The 17437-nt window shown below is 41.5% G+C and overlaps 1 protein-coding gene across 1 annotated transcript in view; it reads right to left on the bottom strand.

Moving 5' to 3' along the window:
- FAM169A (family with sequence similarity 169 member A) overlaps positions 1 to 16862 on the bottom strand; it is a gene marked incomplete at both ends in the record, with an annotated part of 31521 nt that extends 14659 nt beyond the window's left edge. Inside the window, 3 exon segments of the mRNA XM_082337437.1 lie at positions 1205 to 1342; positions 16615 to 16827; positions 16830 to 16862. Coding sequence (XP_082193563.1) covers positions 1205 to 1342; positions 16615 to 16827; positions 16830 to 16862 — 384 coding nt within the window.
- Positions 16863 to 17437: the final 575 nt, after the last annotated feature.

Raw genomic sequence — 17437 nt, 5'->3', positions numbered from 1 at the left:
ACAACTGAAGTTGTGCAAAAAGCCAGCAGTATGTTCACCTCAACTGTCCCGCTATGCAAGCTGTCAAAGCCAACAGAAGAATAAGGCAGGCAGTCAAGCACAGAAACAAACTGGCACAGCAAAATCGCTGTTTGTTAACATGAGCCCTAATATGCTAAGGTGGGAAGGCTGGATTCAGAAGGATTTTCTTCCCTTAAATTGCACACATTTTAGAAATTCCAAAGTTGTCTGCTTCATCTCTCCTTAGGAACAACATGAGAATGGTCAAATCAACCCACTTTTCAGGAGTTGAGTACCTTTGTGGAAATGCATTTTGATATTTAAATTCACATGTTTTCAATATTTAATTAATGCATAAAAACTAGACAGACATTAACGGTGTGGTAAATATACTTGCTTACCCAATTTAAAAATACTATAATATGCTATGCCACAAACGAGGATGTTAATACAAACAAATATTTAGGCATACAGCACCTGCAGAAATGCAGGAAAGTACTCAAGACTCTGCTTCTGCCAAGGAATCTGCAGCACTGACCTTTTGCTCCCCCAGAGAATCCTCTCAGCTCCCTTACTTTTCATTAAAGCTATACTCCCTTGCTTTTATTGGTACTAGTTCCAATATAAATGTTCATCTAGACAGAACCAACGTTGACCAACTTATCATGCAAGGGATAAGTGTTTAAAACAAAGTGTCACAGCCAGCCTCTACTAGAGCTCCCAGCAACAGCAGGGAATATTTCAGATAAGAAGAAAAGAATCACTTCTGAAATTAATGAAACTTGCTGATCAAGAATGGAACCCAATCATGAAGAACACTGAAGGACTGAGATTCAAAAAGAGCCAGTTAGCTTCAGTAAATCACAAACGCCTTAGTTACGATGATAGATTTTTGTGACTGCGTGAGTTAGTGCTTTTTAGGCAAGAGTCTGACTCATCAGTTGAAATTTTAAGGTCTTTTAAAAATTACTTAACGCATACAGATCCATTGCCTAGAAGGAGCAAATAGTCACTGATGCCCAGATTTAAACCTAATTACAGAATAAAAAAAAGTATAGCTTAACACACAAACAGGAATTTGGAAAATACAAAAACTTTGCTAAAATAATTATGTAATTCAATAGTTATGGACTGGATATTTTAAATCCTTTAAATCTACAAGTATATCAAGAAAACTGGGACTAAGGTATTTGCTGGTTCTTACTTTGCCGTGGTCTGGCAGAGACAAGAATTGAGGATGGTTTGGATTCCCACACCGAAGGTCAGACAAGTAGTCCTCTGCTGAGCTCTCCAAGTCCTCATGACGGTAGCTGTTCAACATATCCACAGGGAATGACATCCTCTTGAGAAATAAGCAACATTATTACTGTAGGTAGTTTCAGAGACGCAATGCACAGTTTATCACATATTCATACTAAACATGTAACTAAGACTGCTGAACACCCCCTCCTTTGCTGCTCTCTAGAGTCCTCTATATCCAAGCCAGAAAGGAGAAATGCTCCACACATTTAATTAGGATGGTGCCTATTAACACCCAGTCTGTAAACCAATACATGAACCCAATCTGTGTTTATAAGCAGAAAAGGATAGCCCACAGATCACCCTAGACCCAAACGTGGCAGATTTCCAACATACAAGCCCCCTGTTTGCAGCACATGTACAACAGACCATGTGCTGCCTTGAGGTGACAGGCAGTTACCTCCCTCCCAACTGATGTTTTTGAGGCCACAGATTAAGCAACAGGTGGCCAATCAAATAAAAAGTAAACAGCCCAAAAGATAACAACAAGAAAGAGGAGTTCATTTATTTTGGAGACTCTGCATTTAAATCCATATCTGAAGAAACCAAAGCATTGTTCAGAACTTCTCCCAACAACTGGCCAGTTAGTGTGCCTACCAGCTGGTTGTTTCCAAAAGCATTTAAACTGTGAACAGGAGATGCTACAAGCGTGTTAAAAACAAGAGCCCCTTTAAGGAGGTGACAAGACAAAAACTAAAGCACTGAAGGCCAACCATAGTGGAAATAGCTCCTTGAAAGCTCTAATATTCAAATTTTCCTCGTCAAAGCAGTGTCAAATTAAGATATACAAGTGCTCCTGGAATCCACTGTGTGCTCTTCAGCTAAGGCTTCTTCCAGGTCTATAAAACTGTACACAGAAACAGATCCCTCAGCTCCTTACAAGGTATGGCCCAAACTCTCAAAAGCATGAGCCTCCAGAAGTTAATGAAAACCTGTTCTGGAAGAACACAGGGATCTCTTGATCTGTCTTGCTCAGGTCCCAGGAACTCGTCACCCAACTCTCAAAACCACAAAGCTTTTCATAGGGGATTTACGATACCTAGTCTCCACTATGGAGTCTTTTTTTTAAATTCTATTTAGTCTCCAATGATTTTTTTTCCCTTTATCTCCAGTCCCCTCCCTTTAATCCACCATTCAGTGTTCTACTGACACAGGTAAATCAAATGCAAAAGAACTTTTTATTTCAACTCACCCACTATCACTTAAAAAGTCTGCATTTTAAAAGCGTTTTAACAGGAATAATATACTACTACTCAGTTGCTTGAATAGATAAGGTTGCTCCTTCTACGAAAGAGATTTTTTTTTCCCCCTGTTAAAATTGGAGAACAAACTTGGACATGACTTCATTGGCATTTACAACTGCTAGCTTTAATGCTTCTGCTGATGAAAACACTAATGCTTTCCATGAATGCTGTTGTTTAGATATATACACACATTCCCCACAGCCATTTCCTTTCAAATTCAGCTCACAGCTTGCCCTTATCTGCTATTTGGATGTTCTCCTGCCTTCTCTTCCAGTCTCTCACATTCCTCCTGCTATTGCTCACTGCCCCTTTCAGATGCTTAGCTGCCTCTCTTAATATTCCACTTGTTTCTTCCCACCTTCCAGGTGCTGCCCTTGTTAACAGGGCAGAAGCAGGCAAGAGACACCTGACACCAGCCAACTCCATTTGCTCCTCCTGTTTTCAAGAGAAGGGACTTCAAGAGTCGAAGGTGAGGCGTGCGTGCATGCCTTTGAATGCAGCAGCAATGCACAGCAGCCAGAGGAGCTGCTGCCAGGGAAGCAATTCATCCACTGCTAGCCTTTTCACCTCTAGCAGATACAGTTTACCCACCCACATTGCAGTTCTGAAACACACCCGCAATACTGTAGTACACGTAAACGGACTAGCCTGATACAAGTCTGTGGCAAGAGGAACAGGAAGAGAGGTGAAGTGTGAGATCACACGTCACTGCTTCTACAAGAGAAGGCTTTAGCAGCCTGTTAACTGCAACAGGCCAGGTAAATTCTGCTTTAAGGGAATACATAAACATGAAAAACACAAAATTTAATTTTCTACATGCTAGCAGAAAGGGGAAACCCCTCTCCACTATTAAAGAAATACCTAAGTGCTTGGATAACTCTGAGCATAGCAGACAAATTGAGCTGAGCTTTCGTTATTACATGACAAACAGACAAGCAAGCCACAAGCTATAACTGAAAGCCTCTAGGTAAAAATTCCTGACATTTTTTTAGAATAAAATAATGCAGGACCAAAGCAGAAAATATGTAATAAGAAATTCAGTAGATTATCTGAGTTCCTACCATTACACCACTACAAAAATGAGAGCGACCATATCTTTGCTTATAAGCAAAAAAGACAAAAACCTCTTTTCTGCTAATTAATAAATTAATTGAGTAACCCTCAAAATCATTCAAAGATCTCCCTTCTGTTTAGCTGTTTGGGTTACTTAACACTTTCATATAGCATACTTTGATTTTATCCACTCCCAACTCACTTATATTAGTCACTTCTAACTTTCCATCTTGTATCATTTACAGAGAATGGGTTATGCAGAAAAAACCCAATACAGAGCAATCTTCAAGACTGAACCAAAGCAAACGTACTCAGCATCCCTGCTCAACAACCATCTATCATTTGCACAGTGCAGCAGATTAGACACGTAAAGTGACAAGCTCTCAAACACTTGTGTGATGTAATTTCATAGAATGCTTTGGGATGGAAGGGACCATTAAAGGTCATCTAGTCCAACCCCCTGCAATGGGCAGGCACATCTTCCACTAGATCAGGTTTCTAAGAGCCCCATCCAGCCTGGCCTTGAATGTTTCCAAGGATGGGGCATCTACCACCTCTCTGGGCAACCCACTCCAGTGTTTCACCACCTTCACCGTGAAAAAAATTTTTCCTTGTGTTCAGTCTAAATCTACCCTCCTTTATTTTAAAACCATTACCCCTTGTCCTGTTGCAGCAGGCCTTGCTAAAAAGTCTGTCCCCGTCCCCTTGTATGCCCCCTTTAAGTATTTAAAGGCTGCAATAAGGTGTCCCCACAGCCTTCTCTTCTCCAGGCTGAACAACCCCAGCTCTTTCAGCCTGTCCTCATAGTAGAGGTGCTCCAGCCCACCAATCATTTTTCTGGCCCTCCTCTGGACCCACTCCAAAAGGTCCATGTCCTTCCTGTGCTGAATCTGTCCCAGTGTTGATGAGATCAGAAATATTTCACAACATACAAGTTCACTAGATCCCTGAAGAAATCAGTACACAGAAAGTTGTCAAATGACATTAAAGGCATTAAATAAGTGATGAAAGGACAATGTCCCTTGCCAATCTACAGCAGAGCATAAGGAAGCAGTTCAACAGTCAAAAATGCAAGCATCTTCATTTTGATAGGCAAAATAATCTACCAAAGACAAATCAAATGGCTTCCAGTAGTAATAAGTTAATACATTTCCCTCAAAAAAACACAACTGGTTTGTCAGTGTCTTATACAAAGTAAAAATAGAGATGCCTCCACACCTAGCCAGTCTCAAGTAACACAGAAGAGAGAAAAAGGGAAAGAGAAAATAGCTTTTCAGTTTTCCTTGACAAGAGCGTTATACATTTTTCTCCAGGCAGCAGGAACAGCACAGGTCTCTGCCACGCAGTCCCTCATGCCCCTTTCTGTTGCTGTAAGCCTGCATGTGTTGCGTGACTGTAAAACTGTCAGGTCAGATCCTTGTCACACATTGCGGGACTGTGCTCTGCTCATGGGGTACCACTCCAATTGGTTAGCAAACAGTCAGGTTGACCGAGCACATGTGATGTAGCCTTAAGCAACCAAACTCATCGCAACCATCTGTACAAAAGGCATATTAGAAGTGTTTGTTTGGAGGGGGTAATAAAATCTATTTTATTTTTTAAAATGAGGCCAACTATGCTTTTCATGTTTCAAATGAAAGAAAATAAATCTTACACTCTTCATAATCATATCATTTCATATAATAGTATTAAAGAGTGTACATAATAAACTCACATGAGCAATATTTGCTTTAACATGGAATTGTATGACTTTCTCCCTTGTCAACATTATGCAAGCTACTATGCAAGAAATGGCACGTCCTTTTTTTAGGAACAGCTGCAGCACCAGAGGGTAACAGGGATCAATTCAAGGAACACCAACAAAAACCACATTTATCAGGATGACTGAACACATTCCTGTGCAACTGAGGCAGTTACTTACTCACTAAATCTTTATTACTATAAGCATTAACGTTAAAAAAAAATAAATGCAGAACAAGGGCGCAACATTGCAAATTGATTCAACTATAAATTATAGCTGCAAACCCTATTTTCATCTTAGAAGTGCATGAAGGAGAGATGCACAGTACATGCAGCTTCCAGCTCACACTAGGATTTCAGCAGGAATGGAGATCTGTTCATCCCCTTGCAGACCCTCAAGATTGAGTGCCATGAAACAGCAGAAAGATAAGAAGCCAGAAGCTATATTGTTTCTTACAGCATGTCAGAGAGCTTAAATACAGCTTAAAACTGGTTTGGGGTGCCTTTATCTTAGGGGAACTGAAGTGGTTAGGCTGCCAGCCAAGGATTTAGAGGAATGAGGATGAATTTCCAGCTCTAGTGCAGGCTTCATGTAAGTACAGACATATTACCTGATCAGCCTGAACTGCTCATTTACAAAATGCAAATAATCATTACCTCAGAGAGACCCGTATGAGAAATACTTTACTGAGATCATGACATACTTGGATACAAACTGTATCAAAACTTGAGAAGTACTGGACGTAGACAATTACTGACACGGCACAACTTAACTGCACAGCTCATTTCCCTTTAAAAAGAAAAAAAAAAAAAAAAATCACAATCCATCAAGGACTTTTCAACAGAAAATAACTGGGACAGGTAACCATGCCTGGTATAACAAATATGTGCAAAACTAAATCAACCGCTCCATAGCAGGTGAACAATCTTCAGATTTAAATTTGTGTTTAACAATAAATAATTATAATTTTTTTTTTTTTTTAATTAAAATTTGAAGTTTAGAGAACAGACACCGAGGTGCTCAAGCTATGACCTGCAGAACTTTTCTGCTAAACCAGGACAACTAATCCAGCCTCAGCCTGCAAGACACACATCAGGTACAGTCCTGTGATGAAGTATTGGCCTACTTGGACAAAAGGTAAACCACAGTAGTGCCTGAGCTAAGCATTAATCTATTTAAACAAGTGCTGAAGTATTGGATCACAGAACTCTTCAAGTACTGCCATGCATTTCTTATGAATCCTCACACACCTTGAACCAAGTTCTATCTTAAAAATACAATCCTACAATGATCTCCCAGACTACCTATAAGCTACACCTGGGGTAGCATCATGAGAAGAGACATAAATAAACTAAATATATATCTCCATATATACACTAGCTGCTGATATTCCAGAGAAAACCAAGCCAGGACTGCAGAAGTCCCGAGCCACACTCCAAAAACGGATCTGATGATGCACCAAATCAGCAATCCCCTTCTCAACCAGAGCAGCAGGAACATCATTTCTGTTTTGCTGTTAGTTTCCCACCTTGCAATGTCCAATTGCTGGTTTGGTGAAAGCTGTGAAACTACACAAAAGTTGGAAGAAAAATAAACATTTTTAAAAAGTACTATTTTCAGTCTTCTAGCTTCAACTACCAAAAAAAAAGCATCATATCTGCCACTTCTAAAATTGTTAAGTTCTACTAACACTAATTCTATTAACAGACAAATTACATAAATGTTTCTTTGCTTAGACTATCAGCAGTCACATAGACAAAACATTTTAATTGCTTTTGTTTCTTCTTTATTCAACATCAAATACTTTAAATTAGGAGGGGTTGGTTTTAAATGTTGTTTTTTCTTGTTTCTATCCAAATACAGTATGAAACATTTCAATAAGTAAAAAGGTTGTTCATCCTTTTCTAATATAAAAATAAGTACATTTTAAACTTATGATAAGATAATCATTTAAATATGTAGAGAGAGTACCTGTCTGCTTTGTTATGAGTCTTGTAGTTTGAAATACATACAGAAAGCCTGTCCCATAATTAACAATTTAGACCACTACTGTAACAAAGCTTTTATGTTTTATAAATATCCCCATCTCTTTTAAAACTCTATTCATTTTAATTTGTAATGTAATGTACATTGACTGCAGGAAGAGGAAGACACTTTAGGAAAGAGAAGTTGTTTTTTATATTAGGATTTCTTGAAAACCATACAGGCTTAAAAAAGCAACAATAATATACTATTTGATCTGCCACATTGAATAGACAACTCAAACCCTCCTTGCTCAAATAACTACATATTTAAAGGTAAGTTTTCTTGGGTTTTAATTAAAAAAACCTTGATTTTGTATACTCCTAAGCGGTCTTCAAACCATTATCTGCACCACAGCACTAAGGCATATAAATACTATTTCCCTGCAGTGTGGCTTTTGTTCACATTTTTAGAGAATATGGACACAACAATCTTAGATACAAGGTTTTGCCAACTCAGATAAATTTGATCTGGTTTAGGGTTTTATTTTTTCCTAAAAGGAAAAAGAAGTAGTCTTTTTTTTTTTAAAAAAAAAAAAGTAACATAAAACCCCAAATAACATCTACTCTACCCTATAAAATCCCACATAGAAAGTTCTTAAGGAAACACAGGGCAGTGGTCTAGAAACCGTTGCCAACATCCACGAAGAGCTCTGGATTAATATGCCAACCACATTATCCGTAATCTGCTTGAAGCAGCTTAGGCAGCTCTGGTTTTCTATCAGAGACACAAATCAAAGCTGTTGATTTGAATGCAAATAAACAAACAAAAATAATCAATCCTTTCCGTTCATTAATTAGCCACCACAATTTAACTTTAACTTTACTTGTACAACACAGAATTATAAAATCTACATAACGGATCCAACTCCCCAGTCCTGGTATAAAACACAATTGCAGTGGAGATCAGCAAGAATTGTGGTCAAAAGGTCTATGTGAGTGGGTTCAAACAGTCTCTTGGCTAATGAAACATGAACAAGAAACGAAAGAGTCCTGCACATTAAAAAATAAAAAGTATGTGCACATTGTTTCTTTTCAATTAAAAAAAAATTAAAGTTTGAAAAAAGTATATTAATTTCATTAAAACAAAATACATCCATAAAACAAGTATCTAAAAGTTCATTCTACAATTAAATATCCAAGATGTTCTAATATGTAATAAAAAAATTAACATTTGATAGTTCTAAAAGACTAAATTGCAACCAAAATGTACTAGCATAAAACTAGATACTCTTAATGAAAGTATAAGCAACAACATTAAAGAGTGCTTTTAATCAGCTGGTGGTTAGATTTGCAGAAAACATGAACTCTGTTAACAACTACAAAATTATATAGTGAACATATACAACTACAAAATATATAATGAAAACAAGACAGAAAACTTACCAGTTATCAAAACTGAGGTGACAGAGTAGTATTAGCAGAATATGTTATGCAGCTTCACCCTCAAACCCACCTTAGGTAGGAAAGGTTCTCAAGCATATTCCTGATAAGCACCTGTGTAACACCACTGGTACTTTGCTCAAGTGATTAAAATTAGGCATTTGATTAAGTAGCCTATTTAATCAAAGACTAAGTTCTTAGGTATACAAACTACTAACCTGTTATTTACATTTTTCTACAGTCTCACATTTTAATGAGGTTATCATCTGGTTTCTTGAAGAGCACTTTCTTCAGTAGAGAGTTTTGGGAAATAAATATGCACAAGTGTTTCCTATGAGGAAAGTGTGCCAGAGATTTACTAAATTAAAATTCTGTGTTTGAGACTACTCAAACTTCACTACACAAGACAAACCTGCTTAGGGTCTTAAAAATAACTCCAAACCCCACAGAGATACCCCTAATGACCTACCTTTCCTCTCAGGTCACCACTCTTTCTCCCTCCCATGCCTCATCAGTTTAGAGCGGCTGTTCTGCTGTTCTCCAGCTCCACCCTCAGCTCTCTCCAATTTTGCTCTTGCACTTGATCCCCACATCATCTGCTCTCAGAGATATTAAAGGCCTCCCTACAGCTCAGCACTTGTAGTGCACACTCAGGCTCTCTCCTCAGGTGGCTGGCTGGCCACCTGGGACACACCCCGCCATGCCACTCTTGCCCTTGCTCATCTTCCACAACTCTGCATCCCTAGGTTCACCTCCTGCTTCTCCAGGCATCTCTTCAACAAGGCGATAAGGTATGCCTCCTCTCTGATTTTCTGCAGCTTTATTTGCCACCAATAGACCATCTCCTGCTCCCACTTCATGCACATTTCTTGGCAACTTGTTCAGTTTTTTAACCTTCATACCCTCCTGTAACATTATCCCTCTGATTTGGAAGGGCCACCTCATAAATACATCCAGCGATTTCAGAGCTAAGAACAATAACGCTTGCTCTTCTTTTGACCATACTTACAAAAAACCCCACTGAATCTGGTTAGACAGCTGGTGGACTATCAAGCCTAACATAACTAACCTAACACCGCAGTGAGACTGGTGTTGCAGTAACCCTATTTATGCATTTGCTTCTGTTTCTAAAACGCTTGGTTGTGCTGTCTTCTCTCCTGTCCCCACAACTGAGGCAGACTTCAAAGCTGCAGGGATTAGGTCAGCCAACTGCAGACACATGTTAGCACAGTCTAATGAGTTACTGCTCATCAGCCAAACAACAGCAACTCTCTTTATGGCTGCTTTGAGAACATTCCACATGCACATTCAAATGTGATGGTGACTACGGTTACTAACGGTGAGCAGCAGGTCATTAAGCTTTGCAATTATACCCTCCATACCCAAGGAGTTACCAAAACAGTTGCCTGAGCTACAACTGTGCCACATGAAGTCTGTGGATGTCATGTCTTTCAGCAGAGGAGCTGTAGGAAATTCAAGTGGTAAGTAGCATTCAAGCTCTTTTTGCCTTTTTTTAAATTATCTGTAGGTGTTTTTGTTGGTTTTGTTTTGGTTTTAAAGTCATTTGCAGCAGGAGACCTATAACTAAGAAAGCAGCAACTGCCTTGGTTTTGTGGATGATTCAAATGAGAATGCAGACAGGGAGTTAGAAATTAACATGGGATCTTCCCAGGAGTAGGAGTAAGTCACAGAAGTGAAGCAGGGAAAGCAAATAAACAAAACTGCAACAACAAATCCCTGTCAGTCAGCTCTAAAACTTTCTTGCAGACCAGCAAGCACACAGAATTGAGAAGTTTCAGAGTCTGACTATATAGCCCTACAGCCCATTTACAATAGCTTGAGGATCAGAATACAGAAACCAGCACTACACTAATTATAACGTATTTGGAGCACTAAGAATTTAAACCTTACTGTAGATTAAGAATTGCATTTTTTCCAGAAAGGGAATAGGCAGCTATCTCCAACTGTTATTATAATTACCTTCAGAAGATGACAGATGGTTAAAAATAAAGTGTTTAATAAAAGCAAATTCTGAATTTTACCTGCTATTTGCACTCAGTGTTCTACAGTAGCAAATTCTTTCAGCTGCACACAGATGAAGGCTTGACAATGTACAACAGAACGATGAACTTTGCAGGCAATGCAGTTTGTGGACAAGACAGGATGGGATCAAAGAACACCAGAAGACCTAGGGACACAGATAACTAGAAAGAACTTTTACTTTGCCTTTCTCAAGGGAAAGGTAGGGTGAATGTCAGATGACAAGAATATCACAGACATCAAGAACAATGTTCAAAGGAAGTAATCAGGGCTTTCAGACACCATGCTCGGGCCACAGACATGATGAGGAAGTCATTACTGAGTATCAGTATGAGCCTAGTCATTTTGTGAAGAGATATTTCAAGCTACCATCCCAAGTGACAGGCACCGTTCTCACAAATACAGTAGCAGATGTAAGCATTTCCATATGTCCATGCAAAACAGCACCAATACTTCCTCACCTTTACAGAGGCTACACAGACAGACTACTCCGATCTAGCTCACAGCTGGACTCAGCGGTGACTAAGTTTGCCTTCCTCATCCCATCTTCAGCAGGATGGAAAAAAGGCACATGTGAACTAAAACTATAAAACTATAAGTAAACTCCATCCTTTGAAAAATAAGCAGTCAAGAAACACAAATTCAAACCTAGCATCAATATGACTAAGAAGGTAGGAAAGAGTCAGGCCACTTGTAGGCTGGTCCAGCTAGAAGAAAAAAAATAAGTAGCAAGGTCTGGTATTTCTTGTTTATGTAAAAGTCCTGTTCCCAAAACAAAGGAAGAATAAAACATCAAAAGAGTATTTCATTGCTCAGAGCCCTCAAGAATCTGTTCAGACATCAACTGATTTACATCCCTTTTCTCTAAGTTTTCCAATGGGACCGCAAAAATGAGCAGCAGCTCAGGGCATACCATCTTCCCCAAAATGAATCACTTCTCCCCGCTGTCCATACTTACTGCCATCAGAACCAATATTTAGCAAACTCCTTAGCAGACGGGGCACATTCCTGAGCATTTTTGCCTTTGCTTTCAGTAGTCTCATACTTGCAGATGGTTCATTTTTTTTTTCCACAATTATCTGGGTATAGCCACTGCTGTTTTAGTTCAACCTATCACAGCTGCATTATAAAAAAAACGTTTGTTAACATGCATTCACTAGCTATCAGTAAACATGTTACCACAGGACTGAAGTTCTGTGTCTGAGAATGTTAGCAAGAATGTCTCCAACAGCAGAAAGGAATTCACATGCAACCTCCTCCCTGGTGTCATCCTGTCCTTATCTCCATCATAAGCATCCTGACATCCTTCCAAGAACTTACACGCTTCTGTGAATATACCGCATTTCCTCTGCTCCTCACTGTAATACACGTTGGTAAGACTCAAACTTCTAAGCTACACCTCCTAGTACCTAGGCTATCCTGTTATGGATGGGTTTAGTACAAAGATAAGCAAGTTAATAATACCTCTGAACGTATCACCATACTGTACTGTATTAAAAAAAAGGAACAATATTAGCACTGCTAACTCATGATATTCACCCTAACTTAGTCTTCAGCTTTAACCCTCAGTTGCAGCAACCAGGTTGTTACCTCCTCCTTCTTCAGAAAACTCCTTTCTGCAGCTTCAGAGTAAAGGTTGACAACATAAACTCTCAATGACGCTGTATCAAAAGAAATAAAATACTCCAACACTTTAAAATCCTTTTAAGTTGTCTGTACTCTAATAACATTTATATTGTTATTGTTAGCATCCCCAACTATTTTATCATTATCAACTCACAAATCATTCAAATTCCCCAAAGTTGTAATTATTGCTGGCTAATTCTACAACAGCTGTGAGAACTGCTATTCAAGCTAGAAAGCTTTTCTATTTGCAGGATTTGCTACCTGCAAAAGAGCTAGATAGAAGATTGGTCTAGCACTTCATTTGCTAACCTAAACACATTTCACATTTTTACAGCTGGTGTATTAGAAGTATTAGGTCAGTTAGGGTTAATGCAGCATTCCATACCATTCAAAGTTCATCGATATTCTGTGCTTGGGAAAGGCCAGCGCAGCAGCAGGCCCCCAACCACTGCTATGCTCGAACTTCTGAACAGGGTGTACTCTTCTAGCACTGCCTCAGGGCCTACTGATTCGATAGAGACCGCGCCTCTACCAATTATTCTTCCTCTTCAGTGATGCACATTAAATTAAAGAAACCTATTTAACCACCCTTACTTTACTTGTTTTGATGAAGCCTAGAAGAAAGAGTAACAGTGAATTCAATTCATCCTAGCCCATGAACTATTTCTAACCATAAGCAGAAGGGAGAGATATTGGCCCTGTGAATACTCGGTCCCCTGTTCTACAGTAATAGTGAAATCATAAGATGTTATTTTACTACAAAACAAAGCACAGGACCAAGAGAGGAACAACTTACATTTGAAAAGAAATCAAAAATCTAAAACGCTATTTTGAATAGCTGTACAACACACAGTTCAGTACACAATTCAGACAAATGCATCTTCCCAGATTTTCAGTTCAAGAATCATTTGGTACATATAGATGCATCATTTAAAACACTAGTAGGTTTTCCAGTTAATGTTGAAAACAAAGAAAGAGATATGTTAGTCCTGACAATTCTCACTAATTTTAGCGAGATTGTAAGGAAGATCTGAAAGCTCGTCACTCTTTTGGGACAGGATTCTTTTACATATTTTAGGGAGATATTTAAAAGCTGCTTTGAAATCTCAGGCTCACTGGAGAACACCAAATAGATTTATAATGATTAAATAAATATATGCTGTCACATCCCATTGTTCCAAAAAAAAAAAAAAAAAAGAAAAAGTCAGCAATAGCAGACAAAACTGCAAGAGTGCTATCAAGACACCACATATGCCATTGCAGTCATATTTAAAACAATGCAGTAGAGGAAACACATTAAAGCAGGCTTTTCCACTCAGCATTGTTTAATCCACACTGTAACAGCTAGAAGCAAAAGTCTGAGAGGAGGGCTGAATTTTGCTTGCTTGTTTTTTTTTTTTTTTAAACCCATTTCTATTGTATGAAAAAGGTTTTTTGTTTTTAAACAGTTTATGAAATGATTACCCAAAAGAAAGGAGTTCCAAAGAAAAGAGTGCACCTCTACCATAGTGGTCCCAAACTGTACATTCACAGAGTAAAGTATGACTATGGCTTTCTGGAATGTGTAGCTGATACAACTCGATGATGAGGCTACAACCTCGTGAATCGGGAGGAAGATAATTTATCTCTGAGGAAATGCGAAGCTAGTAACTTGAATAGAGAAATATTTAAGGAATAGCAATGTGAAAATAAGCATAAGTACACAGTACTTCAGCTCTAATATTACTATTTGTATTTGAAGTTTAGAAACATAATTGGTAACACCTTTAAACGATTACTGCTGCTCGATATTCATTGCTTGGTACGAGATAGAGATTGATACGAACCCTTATTATACCTAGGAACGTAAGCAAGTGAAGGGCTCTTCTCTGATGAGTTCCTCTAATACCACCAAATTACATGTTCTTCTTTTAGTGATTTCATATCAAACATTTCCATTTTTCACATTTAAAAACAAAACCAAAAGCATTAATAAGTGTCAGCCTTAACAGTGAACTCCCTCCATCTTTCACTGGCAAAGATTCTGCACTGTAATAGGTATGCAATTACAACTATTTAAACCAACCTGCAGAGATAGGATGGTTGGGTAAGTAAGGAGAGTTTTAAGTTAATTCTGAGTTGTGTTATCTTTACAATGCTAATAGTTGTAAAAAAAAAAAAAAAAACAAAAAAACAAAAAAACAACACAAGAAACTTGTTTTTAATTATTAAAGTGAAGAGACATTATCTACTTTAATATACATACAGAAGAACTTCAGAGTACGTTCCAAGTAATTTCTCGGAGTAATGCCTCTTTGTAAAGGAGCTAGCTATGAAACACTCCGAAAAGACTTAGTGCCGTGTGTCTTGATCACACGTTGCTGGAGAGGGTACATTGGAAAAGTACAGCAGAATCCCATTTTAATTACTCATTTTCCACAACAGTAAAGAAAGGCACTGTAAAACATTTGCTTCCATACCGAGCAGATGCTAAGTAAGGTCAGATTGGGGGAAGAGGAACGGGGAAGCAACTTAAACACCCGTCTGCCATATCAGAGTCCTCAGCAGCTTTTCATTCATAAAACAGTGTTGAAACTGAGATGATCATTGAGGTTAATAATACCTGAATTTAAACATTTATAGTATAAAACACTCTCTGCCCTGATGTTTTCCATCTATGAAACAGGTGCTGAAATGTTTTCTTACCAGCCACCATTAAGACAAGAAGCAAGAAGCTCTTCAGTATCTAAATCAAGCAGAGGTCAATTAAACAAGAAAGGTGCTGGTGTGGTTAAGGAAACAGAGAGAAGATGCACTCAGTTCCTACAGAAGAGTTTGAAGGAGAAGTGAAACCACGATCATTCTGATCTGCAGCAATCTTTTATAGGTCCTCCAGTGAGGCAGCACTAATTTTATCATGCCGATCACTCTGCCACAATATTTATTCCCCTTAAAAAACAGTGGGTTATATACCAGACTGTGACCAATGGTGCAGCCCAACACCCAAAATGAGTATTTGCACTTAGGCAGAAAGAAAAAAAAGTTCCTTCCTCTCTTCTGCATACACATACACAAAAAAACAATTATCAGCTGGACAGCATCTCCACATCACAGGCTTGTTTTCCAAATTTCTCGTTATTAATACTGAAAAGTCCACAGCCCAGAAGAGCTTAAATATCACACTTCAATGGTTTCCTGTAAATAGGACATTAATATGTACGTAAAATAGTGAATTAGTCTATTTTGTTTTCCATTAATGCTAGTAAAACCTTTTGCTCTAGCTCCCAGAGTAACCCACTTTCTCAGGCTGGATTTAACACTCCATAAGCAGGATAACAATGCTACGTCAACGGATATCTTAGGCAAGATGCTTCCCCTTGTTTCAAGAGGGAAGAATCAACCCTACCTCAAAATAAAATTCAAAAAACCACACACATCACACATAGGAGGAGTGTGTGTGGGGGAGTATGAGAGCGTGTAGGTGTGTGACTGTGCCTGTCCACGTCTATTTGCACGCATACACACACACAGAGCCATCTTTTGTGGGAGGCATCTATTGTACCGTTGCAATTCTTATTTCCATATACATGTGTAAAGGTGTATGTATGTATAATAGACCTTGCGTATGTGTGTGGCTACAATACGTAAACCGCAAAGCTACAGCGGATGCCCCCACAGAAGATGGCTGGCCCTAGCCACCACCGAGTAGCCTGGGCCAAAACTGACACCAAACTCGGCATCCCGCAAGCCCCGGCCCGCACCCCGCGGAGGCCAGGCGAGGCGAGGGCTGCCGGGCCCGGCCGCCCCCCGCCGCGGGAGCGCCTGCCCAGCCCCACCGCCCGACAGAGCCGCCTCCGCCCCGCTCCCGCGGCCCCCACGGCCGCGGCCCCGCCGGCCTGCCCGGCGCTGCGATGGCGGCGGGGCCCGGGCGCTGCCCAGGGAGGGAGGGCGGCGCCCGCGGAGGGGGGCGGCGGGGATGCCGGCCGACACCTGGCGCCGGGGCCTGCCGCGGACGAGGGGCCGCGGGGCAGCGGCCGCTCCGGCCCGCCCACCTGCCTCCCGCTGGGCAGCCCGGGCCTGCCTCCCTTCGCCCGGCTTCTGCAGGCGGCCGCCGAGCCCTCCCACCCGCCCGGCCAGGCCCGGCCGGGCTGCGCGGAGACGCGGGACGCCTCGGCAGGTTCCCCCTCGCACCCCGCAGCGCCTCACCTCAGCCGGCCGGGCAGCCTACCGCCGGCGGCGGCGGGCGAGGACGCAGGCGGCGGCGGCGCAAGGATGAATGGAGGGGGAGGCGGCGGCCGGCTCCCTGGCGGGCAGCGTTCACGGCGCTTCCCAGCTCACCTCCGGCTTCGCCCGGTCCTGCTGCCCGGCGCCTGATATCATCTCCCCCGGCGGCCTCCCCGCCCCTCGCCGCTGACGCACTCCCGCTGCTACGCCCCGCGCCGCCCGCCATGGCGGCTGCCGGGGCCCCCGCGCCATCGCCCCCCGCCATGGCGGCCGGTGCGGTACCCGCGCCGTCGCTCACCGTGGCGGCGGGCCTGGTGCCTGTCCCGTGGTCCGCCCGGGTGGCTGTGGTGGTACCACGCCGTCGCTCACCGTGGCGGCGGTGGCGGTACCTGCCCTGTGGCCCTGGCGCGCGGAGGGAGCCTTGGGCCGCCTTGGAGATCGGTGGTACCCGCAGGGAGGGAGGAGCACGGCCACATGTTGGCTGCTAGCGCTGGGCAGCTCACCGTGAGGCTAGGGGTGAAACACCCCTCTGCAGGGAAGGTGGCCTGACGGCCCCGGGCAGTAAGGGCTGCCTCCCCGGCTCTGACAAACACCCACGCCGTGGGCCAGCCCGAGGCCGCACCGCTGCTCCCGTTCACCAAACCGGGGGGCCGGCTGAATTACGGGCAGGAGCGTGGAGACGGCCAGCCCTGTTCCCTAGCACTGACCACCACTGGCCACGGCACCTGAGCGTCCACCCCTGAGAAGACCTGCATGCCAGAGAGCTGAAGAACAACAAAATCAAACATGGGTTCTCACGAGAGGACACCGCTCTTGGCTCACGCTAC

This window comes from Platalea leucorodia, assembly GCF_965183815.1.
Source record: "Platalea leucorodia genome assembly, chromosome: Z".
NCBI classification, from domain to species: Eukaryota; Metazoa; Chordata; class Aves; order Pelecaniformes; family Threskiornithidae; genus Platalea; species Platalea leucorodia.
The sequence above is the reverse complement of the archived record's forward strand: the minus strand, read 5'-3'. Positions and strand labels throughout refer to the sequence as shown.